Here is a 14,391-nt window from a genome sequence, read left to right as displayed (position 1 = left end):
TAGGAACAGAAAGGTTGGGCTCCGTTGTGGTCGTACCTGTGTTGTATAATAAGAACAGGCGTGACTAACACGCTAATTTCCGAAAGAAAAGGCATCGGGACAAAATGAAAAACCACTCCAAACTCGATGGCAGAAAATATGACTTCAGTAACAGAGTGGTAAATCCTTGGAATGCACTACCTGACTCTGTGGTTTCTTCCCTAACCCCCCAAAACTTTAATCTTAAACTGTCTACTGTTGACTTCACCCCGTTCCTAAGAGGTCTGCAAGGGCGTGCATAAGTGCACAGGGGGGCCTACCATTCCTGTCCTAATATTCCTTTTTATTTTTTACTCTTAACTCTTTTCATGTATTCAAATTATGTTTATAATAATAATAATAATAATAATAATAATAATAATAACAACAACAACAACAACAACAACAACAACAACAACAACAACAACAACAACAGAGTTGGAAGGGACCTTGGAGGTCTTCTAGTCCAAGCCCCTGCCCAGGCAGGAAACCCTACACCATTTCAGACAAATGGTTTATACATTATGCCAAATAAATAAATAATTAGTTCGTTCGTTCGTTCGTTCGTTCGTTCAAAGGTCTCCAATCTTGGCAACATTAAGACTTGTGGACTGCAACTCCCAGAATTCCTCAGCCAGCTTTGCTAACTCTCTTGCAATCCCTTCCTCTGGAATCTCACCACTTTGGCAGGTAAGAGAAAAAGAAACGGACACGTCTGGCTGAGGAATTCTGGGAGTTGAAGTCCACAAGTCTTAAAATTGCCCAGGTTGGAGACCCCTGAGTGAGTTAGTTTCTGGCACACACGCCGCTTCAGGTTGAATCCCGAATGAACCACCTCCGGAGAAGCCTTGGCAACTTTTTGCAAGGGGGCGGAGTCCCGTTCGCATCTTTCCCCAGAGCCGAGTGGGAGGAGGACTCGGAGTACAAAAGCGACGGCAGCGCCACGGACTGCAAGCTCGGCGATGAGGATGAACGCAACTGCTCTGGTCTCTGCTTTCCTGGGTTGCTGGATAGCGACCCTCCTGCTGCTGAAATGGCGGAGGAAGCGGCAGGTCCAGGACAAGATAGCGAAGGCGAGGAGCCGGCGGGAGGGCGCCCTCCAGCAAATGGGAAGAGCCGCACAGCGCTTCCAAGAACAGGTCAGGGGAGAAGCCGTTCCCCCCACCCCACCCCACTAGCTCTGCCACTCTGTGCAATGAGCAGACCATCCCCACGTCCACAGCCGTAGGGAGAAGCAAGCGGGGGGCGGGGGAAAGAGCTTCGAAATGTAGATGGACTTGCTTGGGGAGATTTACCTTTCTTCGAAAGCAGGGATCTCCAACCTTGGCAACTTTAAGCCTGGGGGACTTCAACTCCCAGAATTCCCTAACCTGTGCTGGCTGTGGAATTCTGGGAGTTGAAGTCCCCCAGGCTTAAAAGTTGCCAAGGTTGGAGACCCCCCTGTTCTAAAGCTTGTAGTCTTTTTCTAAAGGAACAAAGTTCCTTAAGTTTCGTTTTTTCATTCCACACTTAAGGAAAATCGTTCATGTGGAAGTAGATGGTTATCCTGGTTGGTGCAACCGGAGCAGACTTGAATAGGTCGATGAGATTCAACCAAATCCAGATTTCTAGTTGGGTGGGGCAAATAGGTTTAGCCCCAAACCGCTTGTGTCAACAGGTACATGTAGCACTCTGCTGTTTTATGCTATATAGACCAGGGGTTGCCAACCTTGGTCCCTTTAAGACTTGTGGACTTCAACTCCCAGAGTCCCTCAGCCAGCAAAACTGGCTGAGGAACTCTGGGAGTTGAAGTCCACAAGTCTTAAAGGGACCGAGGTTGGAGACCCCTGATACAGACTAGTTTAGCAAGATCGCTGGAGGGCAGCAAATAACTGAAAGAGAAGTTGAGTACCTGAATTCTCCAGGTTTAAAGTTGTCTCCCTGTGAGTTCAGTTTGACTATTTTGACTATTCTGAGTTGCTGGAGATCACTATATTAAAGGCACATGAGGTGGAGAATTTAGAAGATTTTGATATGCACATGTTTGTCAAGTATATTTTTATTTTTTTGTTCAATTTATATGGGCACCTATCTCAAACTGAGGACAGGGTGGGTGGGTAGCAGTGCTTAAAACGAGATTAAAATAAATATACCAAAATCTTATATAATGTATGTGGCCTTGTCTAATAAAACAGTTCTATTTTGTAGTTTTATCTGTTAAGAATCTTAGTCACAGGATGCATAATTAGAAACATGCACATGCTTGTGCATTTCATCATATAGTCAAGGATTTGTCTTGAGTAAAAGGCTATTTTCATTTTCAAAATTAAAATGAAGAAAGCAGAAAGCAACCCTTGTGAAGTGACTTGTGTTAACCCATTCAACAGTGTATGCTTGCATATTTATTTATTTAAACATTTATATAGTCACCCATCTTATAAAAAAACTCTGGGCAGCTCCCAATCGAAAATTGAAATCACATGTATTTTCCCAGAAGTATATTTCATTGAATTAAGTAAAATTTACTTCTAATGAATATATTAATCATGCTTCAATGGCTGCCCATCTCACAAGAAGAAGCAAGTCTGGCTAAATGAGTAAATGAATAAAACAAATATAAAAGCCAATCATTATAAAAATATGAAAGTCATAGTAAACATGAGAAAAACACTATATAAAAATGTGACCTGTATGAATTGCATGGAGAGAGTAAAAAGATCAACCATAATGGAGCCATCAAAGAATGTCTCTGGTTCCCTGGGACTCCCAGGTCTTGAGAAACTTCCAAAACAATAATAGGGATGAAGGTAACCTAACTTCAGGCAGGGGCAGGGGAAGAAAATGTGTAGGTTTGCTGGCTATAGAACTCTAAAAACATTAGCTTGCGCTTGATAATTTTGGGTGGGTTTTATAGATATAACTATTTAAATGTATTTTTACTCTGAATAATCATCCATGTAATCCATCAGTGATACCATTTCTTGATACATTTGGTGTATTTATTCTTTCTTAGGCAGTACAGGTAATCCTCAATTTATGTCTGGTCACTTAGTGACCATACGAAGTTATGACAGACAAAAGCTATTTGTGACCCGGTTTTAAAGTTATGGCTGTTGTAGCACCACTGCAATCACTCACCCACACACCCATCCTGTCCCGCTGAGTCCCTGCAGCCAATCATTCTCCCAAGGGAGATAAAGTGGTTGTAGCCAGCTGGAGCTTGCAAGCCTCCAGCGTCTTTCTCACCCAGCAGTACCCAACTTACTTTTCCATTCTTAGCAGCTTTTGAGAGAGGCACTGGGCCCGGTATAGGATTGGCTTTCTGACAGAGCCAGCCTGCAAAGCAGGTATTATTCTTGTGAACCTGTAGGAGCTGCCTTTTTAAAGAAGCTTCGCAAATGTCCCAAAGATGCTTTTTTCAAAAGGCAACTGGACTTTGTTTTTCCTTGAAGATGTTTCACTTCTCATCCAAGAAGCTTCTTCAAAACTCATCCTCTAAAACGTCTTCAAGCAAAAACAAAATCCAGTTGCCTTTTAAAAAAAAGTATCTTTGGGCCAACCATGACCTGGATGACTGAGAATCTTTATAAAGATTTCCCAAACAAATGAAGCCTTCTTAAACCTCCTTAATCCCCACAGACATATGATCAAACAAATGGAGTCCTTTCCCTTCCCTTGTTCTTCCCTTCCCAACTGACAGTAAGCGGTTGCTGCTGGGTGAGAGAGGGAGCACAAGATTGTGAGATTGGCTGGGAAACTGTCATGGAACATTAAAAATGAAGATCATGAGATTGCACCAGCAGCCAGTAGCAGTTACAGCTTCCCCAAATTTTAATACTTTGGGAATCATGGGTCCCAGATTTTGGACACATTCTGTAAGTTAGATCATTTGAGGTACCTTGTTTCAAAAATTGTTGCCCCATGGTGAACCATTTCGCCCAGTTAAAGATCATAACAATAAGAATTTTAGTAACATAGATAAACTGATGATAATGTGTTAATACTTTCCTAATTATCCTGTGTTTAATCGCTTCTAAAAATGTGGCTGAGCAAGAGTCACATTAATATTTTTTCTGAAACACAGATTTTAAATGTATAAGGTTGAATCTGCTTAGCACTGTTTTTAATATGGATCAGAGCATCAATTATAGGACTGGTTAGTTTCTACTGGACTCGCCTTCAGCTATATTGCAAAAATTCTAGATGTTTATAGATAGATTATATATGTATCTAAAAGAAGCGGTGTTTTATTATACACGGGGATTTTTTTCTCTTTCAGAATCCAAATCACCAACCAGAACCTATTTTATCACTGAGTTTGCATGACCTCTGTCAGAAACTTGGGGATGGTTCACTCACTCCTGAGAGTGTTTTCTACACCTATGTGGATAAGGTGAGGCATCATTTCCTAAGCCAACAAAAATGAGAAATATGTGTAGGGTAGGATTATTATGATTTTTCTGAGGATCCCTAAACATTTTTTAAAAAGTAGATTTGAAAATTGTTTTAGGAATCTGCATTTTTCTTGTGGGTCATATATTTCTATGGCATCTTCTTTCCTGTTGCTGTTATAAGGGTCTCAATAGTGTTAGCAAATTTTATCTCTCATGCATAGAAAGCATTTTGTCATTGTAGCAGTAAACAGATTCTCTGGCTAATTATCCAGAAAAAAAAACACTCATTGAGTTCAATGGTTAATACTCCAAGGTAGGAGTATATAGTTTATTTCCCCAAAAAAGCCAACATTGAGATAATCTTTTCAAGAAAGAAATAATTTTATAATAAATACATAGAAGTGAAACTTCTAGTAAGGAAGAAGAAATTGGCCTATACCAGAAATAGATCCAAAGTAGCAATACCTACCTGTCCTTCAGCAGAGTGAAACCTGGTTTTAGTATTTGGATGGGAGACCAACATGAAAAAAATTAGGGCTGTAAGCTAGTTTGGCAAATTGAAAAAATATCCTAGAAGAAGACAGTAGTAATATTTCATATTGTTACCAAAATCAGGTATTAAATGTGATTGTGAAGCACTAACAGCTGACCCTGATTCAAAGAGTCATTCAGTCAGTTTTTCCTCAGCCTCTTGACCATAAGAGGGAAGTGTGAATCAAGAATCATATTCTTTTTTTTTTAATCTTTTGGGACTGATTATATACCTGCTGGGTGAAAATTTTTTACTTAGGAATATTCAGAACCTACTTAGCTTCTACATTGGGGCACTTTAGATATGAGAATCATTGGCATTGAACAATAAAGCCCATGTAGCAGAGAATTAGTTACCTTTTTGAGAAACAGAAAACGGTAACACAACTCACAAGAGAAAATAAAGAGGTAGAGGAACCAATTGTCTTTAGACATGAGGTAGCTTAGTAGAGCAGATAGACTTGCCTTCAAGTTTCTATTTTTTTCTCCTCTTGTAAAGGTAGGCTTCATTTCATGGGAGAAATAAAGATGCTGTCTTTCCCTGCTTTCTCTAGGCCTTGAAAGTGACTACAGATGTCAACTGCATAGTCGATTACATAGCAGAGAATGAATCCCAGCTGCTACGTATGAACAGCGAAGGGAAAAAGGGCTTGCTGTATGGAGTTCCCGTCAGCATAAAGGATTCAATTGACTGCAAGGTATAGCTGGGATGGGCCTTGGCTGGGTATGCAAAGCTTTTGTGTGGCCAAAGTACAATGTGCAACTTGTACTCCATTATATAATAAGGTGTCAACTCGCCTCAGATCAGTGCTTAAGAAAATAAACACCCAAAACATCATTTTGAAGAAATTGGTAATTTCTTGACCCATCTAGCTGGCAAAAGGCTATGGGCCTGCTTAGTGTTTTTAGTCTTAGTTCCATTTTCTCTACCACCTCAGGGCTGATGATACATCGGGTACACCCAGAGTCTAAGAGGGCTAGCATTTCCCCTTTCATTCCCGAGGATGGGACACACAGCTTTACTGGAACGGTAAGGGGCCCCCCTTTCCAACTCACCAGGAGATCTTCATCTGATTCCGATGATGGCTCGCTGTCATCTGACCCGGAAGGAGTCCCAAGTTCCTCCTTAATGGGAGGAATGTTCTTGGCGACATCCGCTCCCCTCTTTGCAACCTCTCACGGTTTTGGTTCTGCCTGCGCCATTGCTTTTTTCCCACTAGGGGTCTTTGGCGGCAGCTTCGCACAACAATCAGCCGCTTGGTGGCCTTCCTTTCCACATCTGAAACAGCCTGTGGGTTTCTTCTTCCCACCCTCCACTGCAACAGAATCTTTGGTCAGTTCCCTCTGGTTTGCCTCCAACCACGATCACTTCGCAGGCGGTCCTTGGCTAGGTCGATCTCCATTTCTGCTGCCAGGGTGTACCAGCCATGCAGGGTAGTCGGGGACGCTCGGGCTCTACACAACTTATATAAATCCCCGTTTAGGCCATCTTTGTATATGTCCAAAAGAGCCACTTCCGACCACCCTCTCATGAGAGGTACCAGATCGCTGAACTCTTGGTTGTAGTCAGCCACTGGTGTCCTCCCTTGTCTGATGGACCTCATGCGAATCTTGGCTTTCTGCTCTGCCAAGGGGTCCTCAAACCTCATTCTCAGGGCTGCCATAAAATGGTGGTAATTCCTCAAGAGAGGGGAATTCTCTTGGTACAAGGACACGTAACAGGAAGCCGCCCTTCCAGTCAAGACTTGGGTCACGTTTCTCACTTTAGAGGCTTCTGACAAATAATTTTCACCCCATTCTTGCATGTGGCTGTCCACTATTGCTTGGAATAAACCTAATTCCTTAGGGTCTCCATCAAACTTCCCGGGAGTTGGGGGAATTTTAGGTTTTTTCCTTCTGCGAGGTAACATTTGTGCAGCAGGAGTCCCCTGGCCTCTATCAAAATCTGCAGCCCCTGGAGAACGTAGCTCAGGCTCTTGTTCTTCCAGAATATCTCTGCTGTATGCTGCTCCCCCGGTGGTCATCGAAATTTCTGTTTCCACTTCTTCCCCCTCTCTCCAGGGCTTTTGGGTGGGGACCTCATACCTTTCAAGATCTCTCTGTCGCTTTATCACCTCACGATACAGTCTGACAGCTTCTGCGATTTGTAATTCATCCTTAATTAGCTGTTCATTTTGCCAAGCAGAGAGTTTCTTTTTTGGCTTACATCTACTAACTCCGGATTGTAGTTCCCCCAGGTCTGGAAGCTTTCCAAAATCCAGTTTGGCCTTCTCCCGTCTCTCCTCTATTTGCAGTTTCTCCAACCACTCTGCAGAAATTCCTGAGTATTTGGGAGGGCCCGTCTCCTCCAGCTCATCTTCTGGGGTTGGCTTTCTCCCCAGAAAAGATTCTTTTTTTTTTTTTTATTGAAAAAGTTTAAAAAAAAACAAAAACATTTTCGCCTTTTTTTTCCCCCTCCCTCCCAGAAAACCCCCTTCCCCCCTCCCTTCCCCCCCCCCGGCTTCCCGGGTCAATCACAAGGTATTGTTATACATAAACCAAACATAGAATAAAATTTTCCCTTCCAATCCAATTAACCTCATCCAAAGCTTTTCATCTTCCAACCCCCTCCCCATTAAATAAAATAACTTTCTAGTTATTCAAAGGCAATCTGATATTTCTTAATCTGATATCTGTTTTGTAGATAATCAATCCATTTTTTCCATTCAATTAAATATCTTTCCTGCGTATTGTCTTTTAAAAAAGCTGAAATTTTAGCCATCTCAGCCAAAGTAATGACTTTCAGTATCCATTCTTCTATTGTAGGTACCTCTTCTTTCTTCCAATATTGTCCAATCAACAGTCTTGCTGCTGTTATTAAATTCAGAATCAGTTTAGTCTCAATCCCTGTACCCAGAAAAGATTCTTTATCAACTCCTCTGGGATAGTCCTGGGATGAGATGTCTGCCAGCTGCTCATCATCAGCTTCGCATTCATGCTCCGACATCGTTAAGGAAAAAAAAGTTTTCAGTCCCCTCGGTTGTGATCCGGGATGACTGACATACAAAAAATACAATAGTCATAATATATTCTTCATTTAATTTTTGTCTAACTTATCATAAACTGATGAATTTGAATAAAATTAGGTTTCAGTATTTTTCTAGTCAAATAAAATCTTGTCCTCAAAACTCAGTCAAAATCTGATTTTTGTCCTTCTCTTGTAAGAAATCTACCAGTGGTCTCCATGTTGCAAGAAAGTTAGTCAAGTTGTTTTTTTCTAATTAAAGCAGTCAACTTCACCATCTAGCTAGTTCCATTAATTTCAAAGACTAATCTTCAATTGTGGGTATGTGCTCCTCTTTCCATCTTTGTATAGCAACCTTGTAGCCAATGTTGTACATAAGAACAAAGCCCAATGTTTTCTTCCCACCCGTTTATCTGCCATCCCTAGAAGCTTACGGTTTCTTGAAATGGGTGGAGTCATATAATTTAAATCAGAAGCCGTGGTTTAAAAACCACAGTGTCTTGCATTGTATAACTTACTAACTTACTAACCTGAAGGCCAGACAAGGAATAATGTATGGAAACTGACCAAGGAGAGATTCAACCTAGAAATGAGGAGGAACTTTCTGACAGTGAAAACAATCAACCAATGGAACAGCTTGCCTTTGGAAGTTGTGGGAGCTTCATCACTTGAGACTTTCAAGAAAAGATTGGACTGCCATTTTTCAGAAATGGTATATGGTTTCCTGCTTCAGCGGGAATAGATGACCTATAAATTCCCTTCCAACTCTGTTAATTTGTTAATTAATTAAAACCAAACTGGCCTAGCATTATTCTGGCCTAGTAAATTCAGTTATACTGTTAATTAATCTAGTTTACTTTGGGCAATTCTTATGCTGTTCAGGATTTCAGGTAGAAATTTTCTATCAAGAATTTATCCTTGGACCTTCTGTATAATAATATTCTTAATGTTCCACAGGGAAACTAATAAATACATTACCAATTTATTGCTGCTTTTTAACATCTTAAACCCAGCATCACTGAACGATGTCTGATGTTTCTATGGGGAACCTGAATTGCCTTCTCATCTTCATATCTTTTTCCTCATCACAGGGCTATGATACTACTTTGGGCTTTGCAAAGCGTCTCTTCCAGCCAGCAGCAGAAGACGCTGTTGTAGTGCAGGTGTTGAAACATCAAGGAGCAATTCCATTTGTAAAAACAAATGTTCCCCAATCTCTATTGAAGTAAATCATGTATTTTTTTTTCGCGATTGTCTCTGTTTTGACTTTTATATACAGGTAATCCTTGATTTAAAACTATTCATTCAGCGATCATTGGAACTTACAGCGGCACTGAAGGAAGGGATTTATGACCAAGTAAATCATTTGAAGATATAGCTGTTGCAGTGCTCTTGTGGTCTTGTGATCACAGTTCATGTGTTTGGCAGCTCACCTGCATTTACAGTCGCAGGAGAGTTTCAACTCTTTCCCACCTTCCCTGTCTTCCCCCTCCCTTTTGGACTTCTGACCCCCCTACTTGACCTTTGCCATCTTCTTCCTCCTGCTGCTGACCAAGTATGCTGCTACCATCCCATCCCATCTCTCTGTTTTTTCCTTAATCTCTCACCTGTTACCACATTTGCACACACACCCATCTCTATTTCCAACTTTCTGCCCCTGGTTGCTTCAAAAATTCCCATTTCTGCTGTTTCCCCCTCCTTTCCTACCCGTTTTTTATAACTCCTTCCTCCCCCGCATTCTTTACTTTTATCCTCAACATTTCCAACAGCTTTTCTTGCATCTCACAGATCTGTTTTCAAACAGGCTAAGTCTAATGGGTAAGCTGCATCCAGTTGTTCAAGGCACTGCAATCCACCCAGCACAGTTTTTAAAAACTGATTGCATGTTTGCAGTGCTTGCATTGAAATGGTGGTGATAAAACAAGGACAAAGCAAATAATGTTACTGGCTCTGCACAAATTTGTTTGTCATCAGGTGACTAGACTGTACTGTATGATACTGAAGTGGGTTATTCAAATTGTCCAAAGGACTAGTATTTTCACCCAGGTAATAGTACCCCTTATCTCTACCATGTACTGTGTAAGTGATAATTGTTAAAGCTTAAGGAAGCATATATTTTCTAAGAAGTAGAAGAGTTGAACTTGACTAAGTTTTTACAATGCTTGGGAGTTAATAATTGATTATGATAATCAACATTTCCTCTTCAGAAATCAAGAAATTTGGGTTTTTTTAATGATTGTGAGAAAGAAATGCACTTGCTACTGCTCACTGTTCTTATTTATTCCATATCTGGCCAGAATGTTATGAAATGTGAAAGTGAAACTGTTGAAATCTTGTAATTTGACAATCTTGCAAAAAAAAAAAACAACCAAAAAAAACCCTGACCATTTTTAAGATATTACAGAAATGTACGTATATATGGGGCCCAGTGCTGATATCAGAAAAGGTTGCCAGTTTCTGTCTGCAAGGGTTTTTTTAGGCCTTTCTACATTGTGGTGACTACCTGAAAAGAAAAGAGAAATCCTTACAAAGAGACATAGTGTAAATACCATTGTTTCGGATTAAGATTAAACAAGGGATGCAGTATAATTTTGTAAAAAGGCTAATTGAATCATATTCTTAGATCCCAACCTGGAAAATATTTGGAACTATTCCAAAACCAATTGCTGATAATATTCTTTGTCTTTTCAGTTATGACTGCAGCAATCCGATCTTTGGATCAACAGCGCATCCTTTGGATCCCACAAAAAGCCCTGGTGGATCGTCAGGAGGGGAAGGAGCTCTTATTAAAAGTGGAGGATCACTTCTGGGCATTGGCACAGATATAGCAGGCAGCATCCGTATCCCATGTGCCTTTTGCGGAATTTGTGGTTTAAAAACCACTAGCAACAGAATTAGGTTGTATACAAACTCTAATCTTTAAAATACAGATTTTAAAATGTTGTGGTTTATTTCTCTCATATTCCTGATCTATTCCTGATCTATTATAGCTTTATATTGCTTCCTGATTTACTATAACTGTATATCAGAGTTGCCAAGAAAAGGGGAATTAATAATTAATTCAAATAGTGAGAATTAATCAATCTGATAATTGGCTAGGTAAAATCTTGTTTCATTCAATCTTTGTTGAATTGCTTTTTACATCTGCAATCTTATGTCCACTTTAAGTGAATTCTGTTTAACATATGAAATAGGCTGTCCTGTTTTACTCTGCTGTACCCTAATCAACCTAGCGGTTCCTGCCTGCCAACCTAGCACTTACACTGCCAAACTTGGCAGTTCAAAAGCACGTAAAAAATGCAAGTAGAAAAATAGGAGCCACCTTTGATGGGAGTGGCGTTCTGTGCACCTTTGGCGTTTAATCATGCCAGCCACATGACCAGGGAAATGTCTTTGGACAGCGCTGGCTCTTTGAAACAGAGATGAGCATGCCCCCTAGAGTTGGGAACAACTAGCACATATGTGCGAGAGGAACTTTTACCTTTACCCTAATCAAAAAGTTGTGAACTTCCAACGTTTATCAATTATGTTTTAATTTGTGGGGCAGTATATAAGTCTAAGTGCTATTGCTAGTCTAATAGGCTTGGCTGGAATCTTAGCTATTTTAGTTCGTATGAACTAACCCTATTCATTTAGGTAAACCAGAAATGTTTTCAATATATCATCTGTGTTAAGTGCTGAAATGAGTTCCCCTTTAGAATGTAAAGAAAGAGGAACTGATATTGAAAATTGGGAATCTTGACAGCTTTGCTAAAACTACTCTTTTGATGTCTCTATAGCAAAAAAGGAATTGTTCCATGTGTCGCCGGTCAGAGAGGAGGTAATTGATTAAATAAACGGGAAGTTTGCTTCAAGTGAATAAGTTATCTTTTGACATTCTTGTTCTCCCAAAAACAGTTTCATCAATTTACAAAGTAAATTACAAAGTAAATTTTGAAAATGTTGGCAGCTGGTAGCTTTTCAAAAAAGTATGAACACAGCTTAATGACTTAATGCCAGTAACAACCATTCTCTGTTACGTGAATGTTTTATTGTCACTTTGTCTTTTAAAAGAAAACGTTTTTGAAATTAGCAATGGGGTATTGTAACAACTTACCAGAAAAGGATTTGATGATGTTGCTAGCTGTTTCCTAGTCTAGGGTATTTTTTAATTTATTTAATTAATTTATATGGCTGCCCAATTTGCAAATTATGACTCTGGGTGACTTACAAAGGATTACAGGAAGTCCTTAACTTGTGACCATAATTGAGACCAACATTTGATCATAAGTCATTCCAGTCACAAGTCAAGTCCACTACATGACAAGATTTGATTTTATGACAGTCAATAAGTGAGTCACTGTGGTTGTTGTGGTGGATCATTCACTTAACAACTGCAGTGATTTGCTTAATAATTGTGGCAAAAAGGTCATAAAATGGGGCAAAACTCACTTAACAACTGCCTTGCTTAGCAATAGAAATTTTGGGCTGAATTGAGAACTACTTGTATCATCAGTATGTTGATGACACTTAATTCCCTGCCAGTAGATGGCCTCATCCAGAAAGCTTCACGAACTCAGGATCTGTGGCTAGATCTCTCTCATCCTGACAACGCTAACTGGAATTGGATCTGGAGAAAGGAGGGGAACCACTACAACACTGGTATCCTCCGCTCCAAGCCCCCAATGTTGTTCTAAAAAGATACCATGATCAAAGGCCATTGAGAGATCAAGATCTCTCAGTCTGCTCCAGAGATAATCTAAAACTGTGATCAGTGCCATCTCAGTATTACACACTGGTTTAATGGTTCATTTGTGTCAGAAACACTTACAAATTTGAGACATTTAACATTCAGCAAATAAAATAGGTATAAAATAGGTCATAGAAATGTAACACGTGCAAAACATTTGTAGAATAAATAGGATTAAAACTGAATGACATTTGTCCAGGATAGGGGCGTGTTGACAGCATTTTCTCTCGCCAGCCTGAGATCTTCCTTCATAACTGTTGAAGGACATTGAATGTACTGTAGCATATGTGAGATGAATTATTCTTCTGTAATGGTATGTGGAATTGACCTTGGGGCACAGGAGAGAGCTGTATGCTAGACAGTGGTTTGATAAATGATTACAATCAGCAGGAGAAGGTGGAGAAAGTTCTTAGTTTTTAGCAGAGTAGAAGTAAAGGAGGAAAGAGATACTTTCAGACGTGGGCTTCTGTTGCTGCAATCTTAGTACTCCTGTTTCGTAATTCTTGTCTGAACTACCTCAAAAGGGCTTTCATCTGTCTGAAACTTGATTGAAAAGAGTACTGTTAAGCCCTTTCCATCCAGGGCTTTCTGGAACTGCAAACCAACCACCTTCTCAACAAAGTTCCCCCCAAAAAGAGAAGACTGAAAATAGAGAAGAGTAAACAAATGTATTTTGATTTAGCCTTTTTTTGATCCTATTGTATTGAAAAGTTGCTCTTCTTATAGTGTTATGAAGACTTCAAATGGGGAAGAGCGGTTATTCGTTCTGAAAAGTAGGGAATGAGTTGACTCTTGAGGAGTTAATCGCTTTTTGGTGAGCTTCAGGGGTTGAAACCTTCCTCTCAGAATTTCCCGAGTCCTAAAAAGCTGCTATTAAATGCTTTCTGTTTACTTGTTTCTTACTTCCAGTTTTTGTTGGCTTGGGACCAATGGCAAGGGAAGTTGACAGCCTTGCCCTTTGCCTGAAGGCTCTCTTGTGCAAGAAGATGTTCCATCTGGATCCCACGGTGCCACCTCTTCCTTTCAATGAGCAAGTAAGATCAGTGATCCTACTAACCATGCAGAGATCTTCAAATCAGAATAACAAGTTATTTGGAGAAAACATGGGTGCCCTTGCCATAACCATTACCACTCCCTTAAAGATGCTGTGGCTTTGCCAGGGCTCCTGTAGTAATGGCATCATCCCTGAAAAATAACCCCAAAAATACATACATGGTTGGAAAAAATGATAAAGCAACATATAGATTTAAAGCCAGAAATATTTTGTTGGGCATTTTACCAGATAAGTATAACAAGGGGAATACATTTTTGATTTTACATGCATTAACTGCAGTTAGAATTTTTATTTGCACAACAATGGAAAAGTGAAGAGATCCCTACAGATGTAAATGTGAAAAAAAATACTAGAATGTGCAGAAATGGATAGACTAACACTTACAATTAAGGAAAACAAAGAAACTGAATACTTTTTGACATGGAACCTATTTTATCAATGGTTAGCTAATAAAAACAAGTTAGAAACAAGGAAATATAAGAAAAGGACTAATGATACAAGGGAGGTTTGTTAAAATGGATAAGCTATTATTATTATTTACTTTATTCATTAAACATGAAACTCAGTCAACTGAACATTCAAAAATGCATCACAAATACCATTGGATGGTGCTAATGGTTGATACGGGTTGCTGGCAGCATCATAAATATCAACCAAGTCTCTTCCAAGGTATCATAAGCAT

At 39.8% G+C, this 14,391-nt stretch overlaps 1 protein-coding gene and 1 long non-coding RNA gene across 2 annotated transcripts in view; one reads left to right on the top strand and one right to left on the bottom strand.

Annotated features, from left to right (window-relative positions):
* Positions 1–795: 795 nt before the first annotated feature.
* Positions 796–14,391, top strand: part of LOC131195222 (fatty-acid amide hydrolase 1-like) — a 27,028-nt gene continuing 13,432 nt past the window's right edge. The window contains exons 1-7 of the mRNA XM_058176977.1: positions 796–1,157; positions 4,277–4,390; positions 5,477–5,620; positions 9,018–9,151; positions 10,618–10,824; positions 11,706–11,746; positions 13,565–13,689. Coding sequence (XP_058032960.1) covers positions 981–1,157; positions 4,277–4,390; positions 5,477–5,620; positions 9,018–9,151; positions 10,618–10,824; positions 11,706–11,746; positions 13,565–13,689 — 942 coding nt within the window. The 5' untranslated portion in view covers positions 796–980. The remainder of the gene's footprint in view (positions 1,158–4,276; positions 4,391–5,476; positions 5,621–9,017; positions 9,152–10,617; positions 10,825–11,705; positions 11,747–13,564; positions 13,690–14,391) is intronic.
* Positions 13,717–14,391, bottom strand: part of LOC131195223 (uncharacterized) — a 15,963-nt gene continuing 15,288 nt past the window's right edge. Inside the window, exon 3 of the long non-coding RNA XR_009154381.1 lies at positions 13,717–13,840. This is a non-coding gene — a long non-coding RNA (uncharacterized LOC131195223). The remainder of the gene's footprint in view (positions 13,841–14,391) is intronic.

The sequence above is a fragment of the Ahaetulla prasina genome, chromosome 3, assembly GCF_028640845.1.
Source record: "Ahaetulla prasina isolate Xishuangbanna chromosome 3, ASM2864084v1, whole genome shotgun sequence".
Taxonomy (NCBI): domain Eukaryota; kingdom Metazoa; phylum Chordata; class Lepidosauria; order Squamata; family Colubridae; genus Ahaetulla; species Ahaetulla prasina.
The sequence above is the reverse complement of the archived record's forward strand: the minus strand, read 5'-3'. Positions and strand labels throughout refer to the sequence as shown.